Source organism: Eurytemora carolleeae, unplaced genomic scaffold, assembly GCF_000591075.1.
Source record: "Eurytemora carolleeae unplaced genomic scaffold, Eaff_2.0 scaffold172, whole genome shotgun sequence".
NCBI classification, from domain to species: Eukaryota; Metazoa; Arthropoda; class Copepoda; order Calanoida; family Temoridae; genus Eurytemora; species Eurytemora carolleeae.
The window spans coordinates 220,224-243,805 of record NW_019396204.1 but is presented as its reverse complement, the minus strand read 5'-3'; the positions used below and the strand labels follow the sequence as shown (position 1 = coordinate 243,805).

The following is a 23,582-nucleotide window of genomic DNA, read 5'->3' as shown; positions in this document are numbered from 1 at the left end:
TATTTCATTAGTTACAACGGGGCAGAAACCGTGTGAGCAGTGGATCGAGCTAGGGATGTATATATTATTTATTGTACCTTAAATCTCCATTGCAGTTTTCAGCTCCAAACAGAGCTAAAATTCCACACATTTCGATCTGCAAATTAGAATAAATATCTCGAATAATTTCTTATATACCATTATGTTAATCTTTTGAAATTAATTTTAATTAACAATTTATTTGTATTTTAACATGTGCAAGTTTCCGTACTTGTGTACTACATTCTGACTTTTCAGGAGTACAGTGTTGGTGTACTGTGTATTTGTACACTTTGAACTCTCATTCAGTACAGGTGTACTGTGTTTAGTGTTTTGATCATTGATCATCCTTCAGAACTAAATTTTAAAATTAATTGTTAGTTAAATTTCTCCTATTTGAATGTTTATTAACAGTTCACGTGTAGTGTGTAAGAATACTACTAGAGTCTGAGCTTTCTAAATTCTGTATTTCACACTGTCAATGAGAAAGCTAAGTTAATTTCACTAACCGGCTTTTTTTTATTCCGTCGTTATATTCAGAAACTCAGCAAGCAGTGTAGATAGATAGATCGACATATAGTTCTACCTATGAACATGAATAAGAAATTGGCCACAACCTAAGCCTGGTTCTAGAGAGCTAAATACCACTCTTTACAAATCTACGCCTCAAAAACGGAAACGGTTCAAAAATTACTTTTAAGCAATTTCCGTTTATTTTAGAAATTCGAGGAAATCCCTTTAAGTTCAGAATTGTTAAGGGATTTCCAAATATTTTGTATCCGTTTCCAAATATTTATAGTTGAATGATTTCCTCTTTTTTTGGTCGGTTTCCTCACATTTTTTGATCCATTTCCTCATTTTTTTTTATCCCTTTCTGCTTTATTCAAACACTTTAAAATCTCATTTTGTTAATTGGTTTCCTCAAATTTTTACTTTGTTAACGCTTTTTTCTAAGATTTTTAAAATCTCAATTTGTTGATCAATTTCCTCATATTTAATTTGGTATTTAAGCCTTTATCTATTTATTGATAGAGGGTCAAATATTGTGAAGACGATGTTACAGGTCAGTGTACAGTACTGCAGTAATGCCGCGTTCCCTTCTCTTTCCTTGTGCCATGCTCTTATCACCTGACTTCATTCTTCAGCTAACCTTCCCGGCAACAACTACTCTTCTTGGATCTATTCCTCGGAAAGGACAGTTGCCCGGTTTCTTTGTCCGGTTCTAGCTATGATTTAGCTGCGACTTCCTAGCTTAGCTATGATTTTGTATTCGTTAGTCCAAAATCAGAGCAAGATAGATCAGAAGTCGGAGCTAAATCATAGCTAAATATCAGCTGATGGAAATCACACCTGAGGTTGGATTTAGCTTCGACTTCACAGCTAAATCACAGCAAATGGGAACAAACTATTCGCCATTTTTAGGTTTTCACATGATTTTGGGTACAAATAAGCAGACATTAAAACTACTAAAATTGCAAAACATGAAAATAGAGACCAGAAATAATATGCCAAGATGCAAGGTTCAGAAAAATTAAAATATTTCTAAGATTTTTTAAAAAAACCTAAAAATAATATTTTTTAAAAAAGATATTTTTTTTATTTTTTAACTAATAAATTAAAAAAAATATTTTCTAAAAAATACTTTTTAAAATAAAAAATCAAAATTTTCTTAAGAATATTTATTTTTGTTTTGAATACTAAAAAAAGATTTTTTTAAAACAAAAATAAACCTTTTATCAGATATTTCCTTTTAAAGATTATTTCTGTTATTCTCTTTTTTTTCTTCATCTTTTATCTCTATCTATCTATCTATCTATGTATTTATTAGTCTATCCATCTATCTAATTTATCAATCATTTTACAATTTTAAGGCCAAAAATCAAAGACGACTTTTTTAAAGCGGTCAAGAAAATATGAATGCCCCACACAATTTTATTATTTTGCTGTCAGTTAGGAAGGCCAGCTGTCATTAAATCATAGTCAGAGCAGCTTAGATTGGATTCATAAAACAAATTACTTGTACTTTGACTATATCTGAAATCATACTAAATCCAACCTCAAAATGTTGACTTATGAATGAGCTTCGACTATGATCTGAAATCTAACCTTGTAGCTATGATCTCAAATCATAGTCAGAGTCAAAGCAAGTTACAGCTCGACAAAGAAACCGGGCCAGTATTTCTCTTTTTAGTTCTTTTTTCTTTCGATTATTAGTTTTTCCGACTTTTTGTTAATAATTTTTTCCTTTACTTTATTTGTTTATTGCCGACTTAATTTCTTAGTCTTTTCCTTTCAGTTTAGTTTTATCCTTGTACTTGTTACTTAATTACCTATTTATTTTTTAATTTATATTTTTGTTACATTAATCTATTATATAAGTTTAGGTTGTATTGGTTGCTTTAAAACTTACTTATTTCAAATTAATGTCTTTATATCTGCTTTTTCCAGCCTTTACTTACTTTACATCTCCCTTTTGCTTTTTATTTATTCTAGTTTCTTTTAATTATACCTTTATATTCGTTACTCTCAATATTTACTTATCTTTTTAGGTTCCTTTTTAGCTATTTATTCCCTTTATTACTAACTTTCCATCAATATAGTCTTTCTACGCTATCTTCCTTTTCTCCTTGTAATTTGTACTCCTTTATATATTATAAACTTGAAGAGAAAACTCAATGAGAAGAACTCAATAAAGGAAACTTGACAAAGAGAAACTCAATATATAACAAGCCAGATTGAAACGATTAAAGCACTAACTTTGCACAGACATTTATTTTACATGATTATTAAAATACAAACTGAGGATCAACTTAAGTTAATCCTGGAATCATAGATGGAGCTTAATTCTCCTCCTGGAGCTACTGGAGATGTTATCGACTTAGTTGATTTATTTTGAGCTCTGTCCCGTAGTGGATTTAAATATTTGATTTTCCTTGGTGGACTTATATATAATGATGAGTCTTTTATTCACCTATACAAAGTTGATTTATTAGTGGATTTATTTTATTAGTTACAACTTATGTCCCTTAGTGGATTTGTTTTATTAGTTACAACATATGTCCCTTGGTGGATTTATTTATTAATTACAACTTATGTCCCTTAGTGGTTTTATTTCATTAGTTACAACTTATGTCCCTTGGTGGATTTATTTTATTAGTTACAACTTATGTCCCATGGTGGATATATTATATTAGTTACAACTTATGTCCCTTAGTGGATCTATTTTATTAGTTACAACTTATGTCCCTTGGTGGATTAATTTTATTAGTTACAACTTATGTCCCATGGTGGATTTATTTCATTAGTTACAACATATGTCCCTTGGTGGATTTATTTTATTAGCTACAACTTATGTCCCTTGGTGGATTTATTTTATTAGCTACAACTTATGTTCCTTAGTGGATTTATTTTATTAGCTACAACTTATGTTCCTTAGTGGATTTATTTTATTAGTTACAACTTTATGGGTGGATTTAATGTTTTATTTTACTTTAATTTCTTTCTTCCTTTAACTCCTATTTGCCTTTGTAGTCAGCTGTCCCATAGTGGTTTATTTTATTAGCCACAACTTTTGTCCCTCAGTGGATTTAATTTTTTAGTTTCAACTAGTGATTTTATATCTTGCTACTAAAAATAGATTATTTGTTTGCTGTGTCCCTTAGTGGATTTATATATTTGGCTTAACTTACAGTTATTTTCCTGTTATTAATGCAGTTATTTTTATTTTACTGCCCATGTGTGGTCCTTCCTGTCTTCCACATAGTCGGTTTTCTGTCCCTCAGTGGATTTAAATATCTAAACTGTCTTTATGCTGCTTTTACTTTCAAATCTATATTTTACTGTCCTTATATGGTTCATTCCTTAGTCCTGTCCTATATTGGATTTATAATTCACCTACCCTTCACTAGTTTGTTCAATCTGTCTTACCCTGACTCTGTCAATTTCCAGGTTTGCGATCTTTGCCCGTGCCCATCAGAGGCAATTCAAAATACGGCCCCAATGGCCTCTTCAACCAATTTTCTTTCTCTTCTCTCCTTGTCCCAAGCAACCTCTTGCAACCTCTTTGCACAGCTGCCAACTTTTCCCTAACCAAACAAACCTGGAGTACCTACAGAACCGCTCAAAATATGCTCTTCAAATGCAGTGAAGAAACTGCCGTAATCTTTTCCTTGCCTTTAACTCGTTCAGACATTCTCTTCTTCACAGCTTGGCTCTTAGCCCGGAACATTAAATCTAGCACCATCAGCTCTTATCTATCTGGTCTCCACCAATTGCATTAGGCCAATGGCCTTCTTATCCCGGAAATTAAGTCCGACATTGTTAACCAAATTTTGAAAGGGAAAGCCAACTTGGATGCCATCAACCCTGCTATCAAGCCACCTAGACTTCCCATTACTCCCACCTCCCTAAGAATCTTGAAATATGAAATTAGTGTCTCCAACAAGCCTAAATATAAGAAAAGACTTTTTTGGTTTCTATGCACTGTTTTGTTCCACGGCTCTTTTAGACTCGGCAAACTCCTATCTAAAACTAAAACTCACTACGACCCTAACTTCTGCTTACTACGTAGGGACCTTACTCTCCGGAACCTCACTTTCAATAGTTCAGAAATGACAGTGCTGTCTTTTTCTATAAAGTCACCTAAGGCCGGCAAACCTGGTGCCCCGGATATAGTCGACATCTTCCCCACCAATACTCACCTCTGCCCAGTTAAAGCTTACATCAACTGGTCTAGATTTAATACCAGGTTTTCCCAAGATTTACCCCTTTTCACCCTTCTAACTGGTGCCCCGTTTCCTGCAGTGGTTTTAAGGCTCTCTTAAAGCTCTGGTTGTCTAATTACCTTAACCCTACTTTTGGCCATTTCTCCAGTCACTCTTTAAGAGCTGGTATACCTTCCATCCTAGGAAGTCTTGGTTTCAGTGATTCAGACATCAAACTTGCGGGCCGTTGGTCTAGCCGCGCATTTCAAACCTACCTTAAACTGCCTAGAACCAGGAGGCTTGCAATGGCCGAAGCTATCGGCGAATTATCTCTTTAACCCTTTTATGATACTCTTCTTTTTATCTGTGTTTAAATGTAACTTGAGATGGAATTTAAAGAATTTGAGCCGTGGTTTAAATCCGCCAAAATCTGCCAAAACTCGGTTTAAATTTAGCGCCGGCTTAAATCTTGAAACATTTGATACAATTTTAAGTGGAACCAACCATATTTAAGCCGCGGTTTAAATTTAAACCACTGCTCAAATTCTTTAAATTCGTCCACTGATTGCTTTATTATATGTTCCTGATTACTTTGGTATATGTACCTTATTGTTAACTAACAGTTAACCTATTTTTACACCTACTGACTATTACTTTTACAGGACAGAATGCTGTCTCTGACACCAACTCCATGGACAGTGTCACTGCTGACCCTTCCACCCTAGCTACTGCTCTCCTACGTGAGCTAGGTACATTTATACTTTTTAGCTATTAGCTATCTTACTAACTTATCTATGGTTCATTTAGCTATGGAATTGATTAGTTTTCACTTTTTAAATTGCTTTAGAATTTAATATCTACTTGTGAGTCAGCTTTTCCACCTATTTTAAATTTTAATCTTATTATTTATTTTGCACATAAATTCTTAATTCTTTTATTACCCAAATAGCTGTATATTATTCAGCCTTATGTACTATTATGTGCTCGCAGTATTCCTATATTTTAATTTAAAAAATTATGTAGGTGCAAACAATGGTCATGCCCTGACCCATAGAAGGCGCATCCTCAATAACCTGGTGTCAGATTTGGGCTCAGAGCCAGACCCTCCACGGGAATTAGACCCTGATGTTAATCATCCTCTGCCTATCACTCCTATTGTCCCAGACTTACCCACAAACCGCCCTGGCCCATCAATCCCAACTAATATTCAACCTACCTCTTTACCTACCAATGCTCCGGCAGCTATTCCAACAACTCACCAGCCTATCTTTGTTCCTCCAACTACTTCTTCCGATACTCAAGTTCCCCCTAACAAGTTAACTCCTTCTCAAATTGCTTTCCTTCAAGCTTATGCTGGTAACTCAACTACGGCCAAACCTGGGAGGTCAACTAAGAAATCTAAACGCAAGAAAAAATCTAAAAAACAGGTTTCTTCGGACAGCTCAAGTTCTTCAAGTACTTCTACTAACTCAGGTAGCTCCTCCAGCTCAGAGAAAGATGAGTCCTCAAACAGGAGTATCCTTTGTAACATGTGGCCCGTAGAGAAGAGACCTCTTGGTTTGCAGAATAAAGCATCTTTCAACGCTATTAGCATGGATAATTTACTCTGTCTGGCTAAATTCGACAAGCAGAACCTGAAGGCCATTGAAGGTGACCTCTCCTCTAACTTCTTACCTGACCGCAAACCTAAGTCCACCTCGTTCAAGAATGCTATTGACAATGGGTTCAAGAAGCTCCATCCAGCCCGGTTCTTGCGGCTTCCTCTGTCCAATATCAAGATCCTAAGATCTGCTCTCACCAATATAAGAACCTTGACTTGAAATTCAGTGGTGGCAACAAGAAACTAACCCAGAAAACAATTCAGGCTCTTCATGATCGCACCAAATGTCTCCAGTTTAAAATGTTCTTGTCCTCAAATGTCAACGTTGCAAACAAGCCAGTGAAAAAGATTGAGTGCAGAGAAGATGAAGGCATTGTGTCTACTCTGGATTATGCTTGGGAAAATCCAACCAGCATCTCTCAAATCTCGGATGGTATGCTTAACTACTGCACTGCTCTGCACCACCTCTGGCCTTATGACCCCACTGGCCTCATCCTCATGCGTATTGTCAAAAAATACAATTTTGCTTCCCCAGCTCCTACCATGTCAGAGAGAATTTCCGTGATTACTGCTTTCATCAACTTGGTTCTACGTGAGAACTCCTCTAGGGCCATCAGAAAGGACGTAATCATGAGCCATGAGGAGCAGGAGGAAGCTTTGAAGTCTATCTTGGTTTCATCAGGTTACAACAGCACTGTTCCTTCTAACTTTAGGAACATTAGGAATGAAGTGGATCGCCTCTCTAGACCTAAATTTACCCCTCAACCTTCAAGGTCTAATTTTACTCCTGCTAACTCTGCTCCAAAGCCTAAGATTAATGTAGTTCTTCACCGTGGCACTCCTATCTGCTTCAACTACAACACAGAGTCCTGCAGGAATCCTTCATCCTCGGTTGGTTGTAAAGACTCAAAGACAGGCAAAGATTTCGCTCATGCATGTAACAAATGGCTACACACCAGGAATACCCACTGCTTCGCCCCACACCCCAGAGTCAAACATGTCTGATTCTGGAATTTGGTTTCCTGCAGCCTAACTAGTTTATTTTTCTAAATGTGTTCTCGGATCTCCAGACCTATAGATTACCCGGAACTAAGCTTGCTTTATAACTAATTGTGTTTGCAGTGCCTTTTAATCTAAGCCGGAGCAATGCTCTAAATGATTCTAAATGCAATTGAACTATTTGCTTTATGCTGTAGCCCTATACTATGGCTCTGTCCTCTGTGCCTCAATATATTAATATTTGTTGATAAATTTAAATAAACTTTATTTGTTTTGTTCTTACAGTTTTAAATAAACTATATTTTTTCTTTTAATTTTTCTTTATTTTATTTTGCTGGAGCAATGTATTTTTCTTTTTCTCAATTAATTACATTGAAAGTAAACATGAAGGATTGAGATATTCTCGTCTGAACATTTTTAAAAACAAGTTCGATAATTGGTGGAACTACAGAAAGACCAATGAAAGAAGAAAAGAGATGTTTTTAATTATCACACCCGTGATATATAAACATTAACACACCAATTAAGCCAATTTAACCCTATTGTAAATACCATGAAATGATTTTTTTCAGAGAGAATTGCCAGAAACTTGAAGAAGGAAATAAAGATGGAGAATATTGAGATTAAAGAAGAGATCCAGGAAAATATCCTTCCAGCCTCTACTGTAGAGGATACATGTACCGTTTACATAAAGGAAGAAGAAATAAAAATGGAAAATACTGGAATTCAAGGTAAATTTTAAAAGAAATGTAAATGACATTTTTCACAAGAAACAGATAAATCAGGATTGTATATTTTACTTTTCCTGATGGATTACCCCCTGTTGGATTTCTGGAATGCAGTACACTTACGCAGTATACTCCATATGGCATATGTTATTGTTATGATATTTGTATACTGCATCTTGGATGATAAACAAATTCGATAAACAAATATTCAGTTAGCTTTAAATACTTATTCTTTTTTATGTAGTTTATTAGCGACCCTCTGAGCTATTTACCTTGTATTACATCCTACTCTGATTTAATCTTTTCTCGTTAATCTTTTCATTCGATGAAGATGTGGCCCATGTGCTTAAATCCATTTATTAAGATCTCTTTCAAAATTAAGCTTTAGGTCTGTTAGGTAGCTAAAATAAGAAAAAAGTTATGGACTTTTTCAGGTATCTTGAAACTCTGGTTGGCCGTTTGACCGTCCTTTGTACCCGACGAGGGTTAGTGCAGAAGTCCTCTATATGAGTAATCACTGCCACCAAAACATGTTTTGCGGCATGGGTGCTCCTCAATTGGTAATCTCCACCCCCTCAATTGGTAATCACTAATCAGACATTAAATCTTTTATTTCTTTGACCTCTGGTAATGGCCTTATGGTGTATAATATTGTTAAAGCTTTCTTTACTGCCCCCGATAGATGTCGAAAATTGTGTTAAAAATGCATTAAATTAATATCTCAGAAAACAAGAATTTACAGTGATTACCAATTGCAAGGTGCAGGGGGAGATACCAATTGAGGAGCGGGAATGCCGCAAAACACGTTTGGGTAGCGGTGGTTACTCATTGAGGACTTCTGCACTCTCCCCCCCCCCCTCATCCTACCCTACACATTAAAATTACTAAATGAGATATAACAATGTACATTTCGTAGAATACAAGCACCAGTTTTCCCCCTTACCACAAATTAAACTAAAAATTTGCACTCAAGAAAGTTTTACGTGGAAATTAATAATATTTACTAATAAAGTAAGCGTAACTTCAAGTGACCCTCCATACAAAGATGGCAATGCCCGATTTACAACGGAACCCTTGGAACCGTTATCAGATCATCAATGTGGAAGATATTGTCGCTTTCATAGGTTTAAAAGTATTACATTTTGAAAACATGTAAATACTTTCTTGCAGTTAAATTGTGCAAGTCACTTTTGTAGAGAACCGCATTTGAAAATTATCAGTTTTTAAAATTGTAATCTTTGATGTCTAATTCATAATTGATAAGACAAAACTTTAAAGAGTACCGCCTTTGCTATCTTTGCATGTAAGGTCACTTGAAATCATGCTTACACCCCCTTTAAGATTACTATTTCTTTATATTTACCTAATTTTGTAGATTCTGCCAGGCAATAGGTTATCAACATAGTCCTCTCAAGGTTACACCCCATAGATAATATGGTTGATGAAGTCCATAATCGGGAATGAAAACTTCTGATATATTTGAATCCGGAGGGTCCAGACTTACCTGACAATTAGATTACATTTTAATTATGTGTTACAATATTTGGTGTTCCCAATGAACCTTAAATATCTGAAGCAATTGAGCCAACATCATGTCAGATTCCAAGTGGTTTATGGCCAGGTTAGACAACGTCCCCCTAAAATTATATTTTATCATTTTTCTTTGGAAAATTCACCAATAATTTTTATGCTGGTTTATACTCTGTTCCGACGACATAATTTTGTAGATTAAAGCAAAACAGTTGAATTTTTATTGTAAATATAGCTAATTAAACCGCCCTTTAAGGCTTATTATAAAATACAGGGTTACTCTAAAAAAATGAGATTATCAAAGATGGGTGTGAAGACTTTCCTTTAATTCATTTGAATTGCACTGTACAGTCCTAGATAAATTAAACTAGATAGCTCATGACGTTTTCACCATACCGGAATGTTTCAGCAGAATTGGAAAATTTAGCTCTGTATTGACCTTTTTGCAGGGTTCAATATAATTCCAAACCCAATCCCAATGAGATCGCATTAAAATGGCTGTTTGGGATGGAAAATGAAATTTTGAAAGAAAAAATGAAATTTTATCAAAAGACATGAAATTATTGGGACATAAAATTAAATTAAAAGGACAAAATGTTTATTGGGACAACAAATAAAATTGTGTAAAAACAAACTATTGGAATTTGAAAAAATAAATTGGCTTTTGGGACGGAAAATAGAACCACATACAAGAAAGGAATAGTGGAATTTGAAATAATTGTGTCTGGATTTTGGGACAAATAATGAAATATTGGGACCAAAAATATGAAATAATTGGGACAAAAAAATCATTTATCAGGGTGGAAAATGACGTTATTGGGAAAAATGAAATTAAAATCTAATAGAGACATTTTATATGACGAGTTCATGATGTATAAGGAGTTAACAATTTTCAGCTTTATAGTCTGCATAAACAAGCTATTCTAATGTATTCTAGGTGTACAATGCAAAGTCCATTGCTACCAGGTTCCTAATTATTTCTTAAAACACTACTTGACACTGTATTTTTCTTTACAGGGTTCATAATTTAAGTATACAAATTTCTGACTTGTTTACAAAACTCAAAGATTTTCTGTGAGAAGAAAAAGCCGGTAAACTAATTTTTGTGAAAATAAATTTTCTTCAAAAATCAATTGGAAATCAATTCTGTAATAATGCAAACAAGTTGACAATCAAAAGAAATGTAAAAATATACATTTGATACAATTCTCACTACATTGAATATTTTTGGTATATCTTTAATTGTTATTTAAGAAGGTTTTGAAGGTATAGCTGATCCTAGACGTTTCACATTGGTCTGAAATGTAATAAAATAAGCTTATCAATGTTCCTTTACCTTCAGGTATATAGAGGTCCCACAAAAGATTGCCCAACCCTCTAGATCAGTAAAAGCTGTAGTTTCCATGTTTTTTTGGCCCTCAACAAGAGCTGAACCCCGCAAATCCACTTACCTTGAAGCCTTTAAAGGACTCATTATGTGTTATATTCAGTGATTCCCCTGGAAATACCACAAGGCAGTGTAGAACTAGGATATATAAGAGTCTCATGCTTACTGGTTTATAATATTGACCCAAAAATAAAGCTGTAAAGAAAGGTTCTGTGCAGCGTATTGATTCTCCTGGTGATATCACTGACACTACAATAAAGAATTGGTTTATAATTTTGACCCAGAAAAAGAGCTGTATAGAAAGTTTCTGTGCATTGTTCAGATAATATCTGAGATTAAGAATTAAAGGGACTGTGCATTGTTCAGATAATATCTGAGAATTAAAGGGACTGTGCATTGTTCAGATAATATCTGAAAATTAAAGGGACTGTGCATTGTTCAGATAATATCTGAGAATTAAAAGGACTGTGCATTGTTTAGATAATATTTGAGAATTAAAGGGACTGTGCATTGTTCAGATAATATCTGAGAATTAAAGGGACTATGCCAGGTTCTAAGGACGTATGTTAGGCTAGGGAGCCTGCAAAGTCCTGTTAGGCCAATCTTGATATTCTCTTTGTTCATAATATGCAATCTTTTAGGTTTTCTGTACCCTTAAATGTCATGTTTTGTACCCATAAGAAGTAACATGCAATATGTAATATGTATATTTGACTTGCTTCAAATTTAAAAAAAAGGGAAAATAGGGGGAGGGGGGTTTGTCCATAGAGAATAGAATATATATTAGAGGGGAATTTACTAGAAAAAAGTGTAAAACGGCCATTTTGTTGTACTGTTTCTATACTGCAGGTGTACTTCACATATTTATGCTATATAACCTTTTGGGCCCTGGAATATCATTTTATAGAAAATATAAAAATAATGTTAAAAGAAAACCAAATTATGAAATAGGCTGGTTTCATAATTGGCCAATGATCATTTCACATAGACTCTGTGCCTTTCACTTTACAAACGATGATTTTCCGTTATAACTATAGATCAAATGATAAATTCACCTAATCCATTATAAAGTTTATTCAACAGCCTTAAAAAAATCGAAATTGAAATGAATAGTCTAGGGAACATACTGTATTAATGTACTCTACTGCATATAATTTGTGAACATTTACATGATTTGTACACTTTGAACTCCCTTTCAGGCTGAAAGGGATTGAAAAAATTCATACCGAGAGATTCCTTAAATTCCTCTCTAATGTATATTCTATTCTCTATGGGTTTGTCGAAAAAAATTTCAAAAAGAAAGCGCTGTTTTGAGGATTTGTGGTCTTCATAATATACCAAATTCTTAAAATATTCAATAGCTTGTTCTCGTGTTTGAAGGAAATGAACGACATGAGTAAATAAATTAAACAAATGCAAGAATTGCACCAAAAATGACTGTTCTTCTATTGACTTTTCATGTATTTCTTATAGTGTCTGTTAGTCCCTGGTTTAGTCATATATTATAGTGTCTGTTAGTCCCTGGTTTAGTTATATATTTCTTATAGTGTCTGTTAGTCCCTGGTTTAGTCATATATTTCTTATAGTGTCTGTTAGTCCTTGGTTTAGTCATATATTTCTTATAGTGTCTGTTAGTCCCTGGTTTAGTCATATATTTTTTATAGTGTCTGTTAGTCCCTGGCTCCGTCATTTATTTCTTAAAGTGTCTGTTTGTTCCTGGTTTAGTTATATATTTCTTATAGTGTCTGTTAGTCCCTGGCTTCGTAACCATTTCCGTGGTAAAAATATGTATTTCATATCTGTAAAAATAGGTATATGACAAACGTAAAATGTGCACAAATAAAACCTAAAAAATCCAATGTTTCAGGAATTTTTAGGTTTTTCCTATACATGGATTTAAATTTGAAATAATCCTAACATTTCTTGATTTTAGGAATTTATAGGTTTTACCTTTATTAGAATAATTTATTTTAATGCATATTCAAGTTCTAAAACTAAAATGTTAAGAAGTTGATGATTATTATTTAGCATGCAGATTGTTCCTTTATATCCATACAATTAATTCCACAAATTTCTTAAATCCATGTTCATATAATTTAATTTCAATCCAATCCAATCTGATCCAATATTCTTCTAGACAAATTCACACCATCATCATTCCTTCATCTGTATCCATCTGAATCAACATTCATAAATGCTTTCGTATTCCATCTCTGTTATACTTCATACACTTACTTTTATACCTGTTACAAGACTGTCAAAGTGGAATTTCTATTTATCGAAAAATCGAAAACTTACTGACATTGATTCTATTGAAAACATCAATTTTACTCCAAAAGGATAGAAATTTTAAATTAAAATTAAATTTCTTACAGAACAATTCTCTTTAAAAATCATAAAATATTTTTAAATTCATGCAATGCATTTTTATGTAATTGAGGTTTTGTGAATATATTGACACTTAAAAAATTACTTGGTATGAAAGGAAATGAGTTTTTGCCACAAACTCAAATTTTCTAATCAATATATCTTGGCAACCTGATGGCGGCCACCCTTGATATTTCATACTAAGGCTATTTGATCTAAAAAAATTCATAGTTTGAAATATCTAAGGTCTACGACATTGGGTTGCAAAGATATAGGTATTAGAAAATCTAAATGTGTCACAAAAACTCGATTCCTTTACGAAAATATACGTATTTTTAGACGTTTGCATTAAACTTTTAAACTCTTAAAAAAAATACAATTATTAAGTGAAGAAAAAACCGTAAAAATACGTAAAATGCCAACATAAAAACTTAGAAAAATTACTTGGTATGAAAGGAAATGAGTTTTTGCCACAAACTCAAATTTTCTAATCAATATATCTTGGCAACCTGATGGCGACCACCCTTGATATTTCATACTAAGGCTATTTGATCTAAAAAAATTCATAGTTTGAAATATCTAAGGTCTACGACATTGGGTTGCAAAGATATAGGTATTAGAAAATCTAAATGTGTCCCAAAAACTCGATTCCTTTACGAAAATATACGTATTTTTAGACGTTTGCATTAAACTTTTAAACTCTTAAAATAAATACAATTACTAAGTGAAGAAAAAACCGAAAAAATACGTAAAATGCCAACATAAAAAATTTACGAAAATATAGATTATAAGTGCGCATTAATAATAATTTTTAGCTTTTTAATATTTCTTTTTGAATATATAAGCGGTTAATTCATTGACAGCCAATAATAAACAACACATACTGGAATTTTTTTTAGATAAATTATGGGGTTTATTAGCGTATTTTTCAAAGGGTGCCTATCTCAGAATATATATACTATAGAATAACAGGTGGCAGCATTTGGTTTGGGAAGTGTTGGACTGTGGGGGTTATGCAGTACAATACATAAATGTCCAGATGTTCAGTAATCTTTGGGGGGGATTTTGAAGATTCACTATCCAAACTTTCTCTTGTTATCTTTTATCTTTACTTCAATTAATCAAACACGTATTTTCAAAACTGTTACAAATAGTTTTCTTCCTTTCAAAATGTGAAAAAGAAAACCAAAACAAAGTGGAAATAATTGGGGTAACTTTTCCGCCCCCCCCCCCTCCCTTCGGGTCCGAGCAAGGCCAAACTGCATGTAACCTCAAATAATTACCTACAATAAAATACAGAAATGTATTTTTTCACATTTAGATGACCACAGTACTTGGCCAAACACATAAGTAAATGCTTGTTATCTTTGTAACCTCAAATTTTAAGTAATTACCGACCATACCATGCAAAATAAAATGTGCACATTAAGGTGGCCACAGCGCTTGGCCAACAAGTCTGTCCATTCAAATTTTAAACTTGTTTATAAAAACTTTTAACTCTTTTCTCTCGTAAGTCGTAGTTTCTTTAAACCTCCATGGTCCTTTCTTCTAAAAATGCAATATCAGGGAGGGGGGGGGCACAGCCCTTTCTACAAGAAATTACCAACTTTTAATAGCAAAATTTGTTCAATTATTCATTAGCTATTTAAAATGGATAATTTGAAAGTTATTCATTTTTAAACAGTATTAGCTTAGTATTTTTGTGCCTGATTCCAGAATTGGTTTCTCTGACATAGTTGTAAGCTTTTCTTGAATATTCTTGAAGAGTTAGAGAAAATTTCATCAACTCAAAGCTGTACTTTTCATTTCTGTAGTTAGACAGCTTAATTCTTCTTTTTTGTATTGCTGGATAATTGCGTCAGCAATTGATCCATTTCCTTGAATTTCTTCAAAGTTAGAGGTGTAAAATTCTTCTGTTGTCTGTTCTTCAAATTTTCTCTTGTTGTTGGCTGAAACAAAAAAATTGCAATTTTTAAAATTAGCAAAATTCAGAACAAATTTTAATTGTCAAAAAAATATAGAAGAAAAATACTAAGATATATTATGCACGCTTAAATACCCAAAATCATGAAATTGTGAGTAAAAATAGGGGATGAAAATTCTTTTAGTATTTAACAAACGTTTTAATGAATTTCTAGTAATACCTGGCTCAGGAGGAAAAGAGCTACTCTGAGGTATATCAGAACTCCTCTGTAGGAGAACAGAACTCATCTAAGGTAGAACATAACTCCCCTGAGGTAGAACAGAACTCCCCTAAGGTAGTACAGAACTTCTCTGCGGGAGAGCAGAATTACTCCGAGAGGGAACAGTTTAAGTCTGTTCATGACTCAGAAGAATGTCTAAAAATTATGAATGAAATATTAAAATACAGTTTTTAAACACTTTCATCTTAAACCCTCCTGATGATATTAAGATGTTGAAGCACCCGTTGTTCTGTGGAAAAATTCGTTTACGAAACAAATAATTTAGGGTTCTCTATAAGTGCACTATCTATATATATAAATTTGGCTTGTCTGTTTGTTTGTCTGTTTGTTTGTTTGTATCCAATAGACGTCAAAACGGCTGAACCGATCGGGCCCACATTTTTTGTGGGACATCACGTGCCCACAGGGAAGGTTTATGAATGATCAAAATTCGATCTTCATTAAATTTTTGAAAATTTTAAAAATCCACAAAATTTTTTGTGAAAATCCGCGAATCATTTTTGTTTTGTTTTACGATGTACACAAAGAGAACATGTTCACAATTAATTTAGAAGATGGGCGCGAAGCGCCCTATAAGGCTAGTGGATTTATACTACATTAAGGGAAATTGCTAGAATTCAACACATTTTAAGGAATACAACAATATCTTTTAATTTAAAAGTGTTTAGAATCGTGATAACTTCTATGTGCAGGGAGGGCTTTGGGTATTAAGGAAAAGTCAGAAAATTTCAACAGCCTCAGAATAGGGTTAAACAACATATAGTGATAACCAGAAAACTCAGGAATAGTAAGAAGATTTTGAGGATCAAGTTTAACTTTAAAAAGTTTATTAACCATGAAACACAGCATTTGTGCAGTGTAAAAAGACCCATTTCACAAAAAAGTGTCTGGTAAAACTATTTGCTTTGTAACGCGATCAAATACACTATACTTATACAAATACTTATATAATGTTGTCTCTCTATTTCATTGTTTTCTGGTTATCACTGTATATAAAAGTTACATTTCAGAAAAGTCATTGATAAGTAAATATAAAATCAGTTGTCACATTTTTTTATTTGTCAACAACAACAAAAATGTTATTTTTAACATATTTCAGGCCTTTTTAGGGGACTGCTAAACTGACAATACTCAGACTAAACAGCAGGTATCGTACATACATATTAAGGATATTAGCACTCCCGCCCCTCCCCCCCCGCTCTCACAAAATTATACATTGCTCAGAATTATCTAAGCTTATTCTTTTAACCCTAAATTTAGAATATATAATTTAAAGTATTATTAACGGCCACGAGGAACTTTTTATTTAAAAATTGTATTTTTTTTTACTTTTTAGCCAACTCTTTCCTATAAAACTTTTGTCTTTGATGTAATTGTCCGTTACTAAGAACGGAATGGGGGATGGAAACGTTCTTAATTAAGAACAGAACAAGAGGGATGCAACCGTTCTTCAACTAAGAACGCCAAGAACGGAACGGAACGGGAAGACCGTTCTTCTACTCAGAACGGAACGGAACGGGACGGAACGGAACGGAACGGAACGAGAACGAGAACGGAACGATAAAAAAAGAGGAACGAGAACGGAACGATTTAGCTGAAGGCCCTCGTTCTAGAACGGAACGGAACGATTTAAAAAAAGTCGGAACGTGCCCAGCCCTAGATGGATACTGGGAAAAGCGTTATAACTTAACTTCGTCCGCAAACGTATTTGTTTTCAACATGTTTTGCACAGACAACACTAAATTTTCCCGGAGTCCAGAAACCTGGCTTTCCTGTGAAGTTACTCTATGTTTTTTTAAAACTTTTCATCTTTATGTATATATATTCTGAGGTGCCTATTCAACTATAAGGAGTTGACCTATGACTTTCAAACTTGCAGCATGCCTTACTATCCTTTAGAAAAATACTCAAAATTTGAGCTTCCTATTATTTATCTTTTAAAAGATATCACATCAAAACATGCCATATTTGAATATTATCACACACGCACATATTATGAGATGTCAATGTTTTGATTTTTCTAGATTTTCGCTTTCGTTGTAATAGTGTTCATCAAAAGTATAAACGTTTGAAACGTTACATTGCACAATTTTAAATTTTTTGGCATAGAGTAACGTTACATAATGAATTTTCTGCACTTGAATACCTTATACAACGTTAAGCTTTAGTAAATGTTAGTGGAAAAAAGTAAGCTCCGTTACACTTTTGCTTTTTTTGTTTTAATTTTTTTCCCCAAAGTTGCGTTAATGCTTTAGTCATATAACCACAATTTTGTAACATTACACTTTCATGCAAGGTGAATATTTTCCGAGATCTTACGTTACACTTTCACTTGGTTTGAAAACTAAAAGGTGACAAACGTTTTGCTTTAATAAAACGTCATTGGGGAAAAGTTCTGCACGTACTTAATGTGATTAATCGAAACGTTATTGTTTTTTTTGTTTACACTATTTTACAGCTGGCAATCACCTCTTTATATTCGTTTCTGCGGAAGAAATGAAAAATTGTTCTATATGTTACATTGTATTAAAATGTTCTGTACTAGAAATTCAAGGCGCTTCGCGCCCATCTTTTATTTAAATTGTGAACATGTTCTTTTTGTTTACATTTAAAAACAAAGAAAATTTTTTTTTAAAAATCGCGAATTTTCAATTGAATTTAATTTTTTTTTAAATCAAAAACCTTTAAAACACATTTTTAAAACATTTTTATCATTCATAAACCTTCCCTGTGGTCACGTGATGTCCCAAAAAAAATTTGGGCCTGATCGGTTCAGCCGTTATGACGTTTATTGGATACAAACAGACAGACAGACAGACAAACAAACAGACAAGCCAAATTTATATATAGACGTTACATTGTTCAGGCCTTAACGTTTCTTACGTTACTCTTCATTAAAAATAATATTGTTTCTAAATGAAAGCATTTAAGATGTATTCCGTGATAACTGCATTCCTACTACCTGGTACCTACATCCGAAAACGTGAACCATGCTAAAAAAATAGTGTCATTAATCCCTTTTTACTCACCATGTTTAGAAGAATGCAGCAATATAAAGATGTTATAATATTATTATTGAATGGTTTTTAGCATTAAACTTTCATCTCAAGATGCGTCTTTAAGGGACTATAGAGACGTAATTTCAAGTGACCTTCCATTTATGGAGTGGCATGTCCAGCATACATTTACAAGAAACAGGGTGTCCCGAAAAACATGGGAATTCAGTGACGAATTCGAAGTCGGCTTTGAATAAGATTTATGATTTAGTATAGCGATGTCTACTTATATGAAAGCTGTCATCCCGGTGAATTTTTCGTCTGCTAGAGTTTAAAAATTGTTGTTTGTTTATGTTTTGGTTCAATACGAATGTTCTGAATAAAATTAGAAGATTTCGAGTAAAAATAAAGTACACTGTTCATACTTGAGAAATTTTAAAGAAATAAATAATTATTGCAGAAAATATGCGTACAATCAAACAGAAGACCGTGATACGAGGTTTACATGGCTATAAAAGACAAGTTAAGCCAGGAGATATTTTAAGTTGTAAACTTGACCAATTCTGGATGTTGGAAAACCCCAGTCGATAAAGCATTGCTGTCAAAGATTCGTTTAACCGAAAGGTAAGCATGTCTTTACATTTCCTTAATTCGCCATATTTTTCTTTCTTTATACCGCCATATTTTCGTCATTTCTTTAACCAAATTCCTCGTTTTTTCATTTCCTGTTCATTAACTTTAATTCTAGTTTCTTTCTTTAATTAAAGAGACTGTAGTGGGGCTTTTATTTAAAAAGAGTGGCATACACGATTCACAACTCTTAACTAACAAGGTTTTTAAGGGTACTATTGTTCATTGTGAATCGGAAATGCCATTTTATAAATGGAGACAATTACTTGACAATTACTCAAACCCCTTAAATATTTCTTTTTGTATTATTAACAATTCTTACTTCTTTTCCATTTCTTCAATTTCACACTGCAATTTTCATATTAGGTGGGACATAATGCCAAAGAATGGGAATATTCCTTGGGCCCTTTAATCGAGTTTGGAAGAAAGGAGGTGGAGGTTAGAATTCCTCTAGAGGCCAAAATTCACAACTCTGGCGAGGGCCCCCAAATTGATAAGTTTTTTATTTTACTTGATTGCATTGAAACCTTTCATTGTTATTGAATTTCCTTTTTAGAATGCGAGATAAGCTTACCATTTGACAAGAACCTAGATTTTGTCTGGGTAAGAGTACAGGGAGGAGGTTCGGAAGCAAGGGGGAATAATCCCAGGAGTGAGGACTAAATTTATTTTTGACCAAAATCTACTTATTTAAACAATTGATGTAAACAACTATTTTTTTATTTAAACAATAAATTTACAATATAGTTTTATGCATTCTTTATCTCAAGAATTCAAAATGGCCCCCTATTTGCTCTATGCACATCTGTGCACATGACACGTCACTGCACACTGATGTGACATCTTTTAATCAGCTCTGGATCTCCATTAAGTTGATCTATCACCTCTGTGATTCGCTCTTCAAGTTCGTCCAAGGAGATGGGGAGAGGACTGGTGAAGACCATCCTTTTCATTATGGACCAGATACTAAAGTGCAGGACACTCAAGTCCGGGCTCAGTGAAGCCCACATGTGGCCCCTGAGACCCCTAAGGTTAGCACCAAGGCCAAGAACTCGACCATCAAATTGATGGTCTAGGTATTCCATGAATCTAGGATTTCTGTGGATGGTAGCACCGTCCTGTTGCCAAATTATTCCTACGTTAAAACCATATTTAGATTTTTTAGAAGATCATAAGAAACTTTGAAGTTTTAAAGTAAATTTTCGGTAATCATAAATGTAAATTTTTGGTAATCATAATAGTTAATTTGGTGTGTTTTAATTCTTTAAAGGCTAAATAAAAAAAGACCCCACCCCCCTTATAGAAACAGCACATTTTTAAACACTTAAAAGAACAGTAGACATAATTTTAAGCATGGCTAAACCAGAAGGTTGAAATTACATCTACAGTCACTTTAACATCATTGCCCTGGCCTTGCCTTAAAAAAAGGATGAATAGTGTCTCCTTATTTTCCAAAACTTATGAAATATGGTTCCTTCAAGTGATCCGTTGTTTGCAGCCATCAACTGAGGAATGCACTCCTCCTTAACCAATTCTTGGTACATCTGGGAATTCATATTTCCGTGCATAAATTTTAAACCAAAGAGTCTTCCCTTACAGGTACCGGCAAACACCATCAACTGAAAAAAATAATAATTATTCAAAATTCTGCAGAAAAATACAAAGATACTGATACCTGGAGTAAGGTTGGGTTTAATTGATACTGGGACCTGTAGTAAGGTTGGGTTTAATTGATACTGGGACCTGGAGTAAGGTTGGGTTTAATTGATACTGGGACCTGGAGTAAGGTTGGGTTTAATTGATACTGGAACCTGGAGTAAAGTTGGGTTTAATTTTACCTTCTCTGCATGTTTCTCCTTCATGTGGATTAAGTTTCCATCAAGACTAGCTCTGCCTGCACCCCCTTTCTTTTTGGATCCAATGTACTGTGTACAGTTGCGTGAATTAACCTCTCCATCTGCAAAACGAAAAATTTGTTCAATTTATTAAACTCATTTTTTATAAAACTTACGTAGTTTTTTTATTTAAACATCGATTTGAAGTTTTAGTGTGAAAAAAATCTTTTCTTTGCATCTGTTTGAAAAAAAAACAACAGTAATATTAAGTTCATTCTGCTTGACACAAATTTATAATTCTTACCCAAGTAAAAGTTAGCTTCGTCAGTGAAAGCAATATTGATGAGTTCTTCATCTGAGAGCATCACCAGCCACTCGCACATCTCAAACCTTTTCTCCCTGTCCCCCTGTGATAGACGAAGCTGCTGTGCTGTAATCAATCTAAAAAATAATACAAGTTATATTTATATAATGAGAATGGCAGCAGAATCAAATAGTCATTTTTAATGATGAAGTTTAAAACATGCCATTTTCTTAAGGCTTAAGGCAAAATTTCCAGTGAAATTAAATTTTTACAGTGGCGTTTCCGATTCACAACAGTACTCTTAAAACCTTTGTCTGATCAAGAATGAATGTGATATTCTTATTTTTCTTGCTAAAAATTGATTATTTTCAGTTGGACTTTTTACTAAAAAGTAATTACATAATGTTTACCTAAAACATTATTGATTCATCTCCAGCATCAACCTACTCCAAGAAGATTTAGACACGTTCAAATTATTTTTTCGAGCAAAGCTTGCTTGAATTAAATACGAAGTGTTTCTGTCTTGTTCAAGCAGAGCTTCCGCTCTGGCCTTGGTTGCTTCTGTAAGAACAGACCTTTTTCTTCCACTATATCCCTGGTGAAGGTTCTGAACTGTAAACTTCTGCTTGAATTTTTCACATATTCTATACACTGTACTTTTACTTGGTACTTTTGAGCCAGGAAATGCTCTTTGAAAAGCGTATACAACCCGCTGGGCACGATCTTCAAAGTTTTTAATTCCTCAAAACTTTTTACAATGAAACTTCTTTCCTCAAGGGTATATATTGTCTTTTTAATGGATATGAATAAACTGGAATAATTGTACACCGCAGTACAATTAGTTTGTACACAAACATTTCAATCTCATTAAAATACTTTTCAGGGCTGTTCAGTGTTCATAGTTTTCGTGTTAAGACACAGAATAATAATACGTAAGTTTACGTAAAATATACTTTAGCAGACGAAATTACATAATATGTCTTTACATCAGGTATTACAATAAACTAATCCTGAAAAAAAGACAGCATCGAATTCGTCACTGAATTCCCATGTTTTTTGGGACACCCTGTAGGAAAACGCTGGTATTTTCAAATTATCAATCAGATAAAGGTATACACGTTACCATTGGGAATCGAGCTTGGCCCTCTTCAAATGGAAGATCAATTGAAATTATCATCGTGTCGTGTATTGGCGAGCTTAAACATAGACATGTTTTGGGGGACTTCATAAAATAAATTAAAATTCGGCAAGGCAAACCACTTTTGCATGTGGAGAATGAGAATGAGAATGAGAATGAGAATGAGAATGAGAATGCAGAATGAGAATGAGAATGAGAATTCAGAAGAATCCTTATTATGTATTAAGTCACAACATTTTACGGTAATAGTGACAAAAACGAGTGTGCTAGGACAAAAAAACTATAGGGCCGGCCAAGCTTGTTATAGGGTTAAAAGCTAAAATAGTTAATGGGAGAAGCCGAGTTCTTTAAATTCTATTAGTAAAAAAATACTCTACAGATTGACCCCGAGAAGTAAAACGTATTCAATGACCTCTTCAAATGACGAGTTCATGTTGTACAATTTTCAGCTTTACAGTATGCATGAGCAATCTATTCTAATTTATCTAGGAATCCATCTTGGGAATTACAATAACTCTTGGTTTTATTATTCCTGACTCCTGTGATACTGATATTCGCCAATCTTTCTTTTCATTCTGCTGGGAAGGGGGGCGCCCGGCCGCCCCCCCCCCCCAGTTGCGCCTCATGTAGTTAGTTTGTTATTAGATTCTTAGGTTGTCAATTTTTGTGTATAACCTATGCTGAATTGTAAATTTGTTTAATATATTAGAATTATACAGGTTTTTTTTTGATATGGATAACTTCAAAATGATCGACTTTCTTGATTATGTCGAAAACGAGGAAATATAGTTAGAAATTCTGTTAAAAATGATGCGCGAAGCGCCAAAAAAAAAGTTGGTATTTTTTCTTAATTAAGACAAAATTTGATAAAAAAAATACGGTCCACTTAAATCATAATCATGCTGGAGATCATGGGTGAGAGGGGGGCGAAATATGCTGATGAAGGGGGGTGAAACTCGGTTCGCCCCCCCTAGTTGCGCCACTGGCCGGGGCATCATACGGCATGGCCCGTATATAGCTAGAAATGTGTAAAGGGTGGGGGTCACAAATTAAAGAAATGGGTCACTCGATGAAGAGGGATATTTATCTTACAACATATAAAAAAAATTAATATTTGTTTTGACAAGTCGTGTAATTCCCGGG

General features: G+C 33.8%; 3 protein-coding genes across 6 annotated transcripts in view; 1 reads left to right on the top strand and 2 right to left on the bottom strand.

Annotated features, from left to right (window-relative positions):
- Positions 1–185, bottom strand: part of LOC111698038 (asparagine synthetase [glutamine-hydrolyzing] 2) — a 16,002-nt gene extending 15,817 nt beyond the window's left edge. For all 4 annotated transcript variants that reach the window (XR_002764451.1, XR_002764452.1, XR_002764453.1 and 1 more), the window contains exon 1: positions 78–185. Coding sequence is in view for 1 of the 4 variants with exons in the window: in XM_023468259.1 (XP_023324027.1) it covers positions 78–130 (53 nt within the window). In the remaining 3 variants the exon portion in view is untranslated. The remainder of the gene's footprint in view (positions 1–77) is intronic.
- Positions 186–5,301: 5,116 nt separating this feature from the next.
- LOC111698033 (uncharacterized) lies at positions 5,302–7,605 on the top strand. The gene is made up of 2 exons (XM_023468251.1): positions 5,302–5,470; positions 5,745–7,605. Exons 1-2 carry the CDS (start codon positions 5,413–5,415, stop codon positions 6,539–6,541), a joined length of 855 nt encoding a protein of 284 aa, XP_023324019.1. The 5' UTR covers positions 5,302–5,412; the 3' UTR covers positions 6,542–7,605.
- A 12,261-nt stretch (positions 7,606–19,866) lies between these two features.
- On the bottom strand, positions 19,867–23,574 carry LOC111698036 (uncharacterized). The gene is made up of 5 exons (XM_023468255.1): positions 21,712–23,574; positions 21,302–21,438; positions 21,001–21,119; positions 20,637–20,781; positions 19,867–20,297 (listed from the first exon to the last, which is right to left on the bottom strand). Exons 2-5 carry the CDS (start codon positions 21,378–21,380, stop codon positions 19,984–19,986), a joined length of 657 nt encoding a protein of 218 aa, XP_023324023.1. The 5' UTR covers positions 21,381–21,438; positions 21,712–23,574; the 3' UTR covers positions 19,867–19,983.
- Between the last annotated feature and the right edge of the window lie 8 nt (positions 23,575–23,582).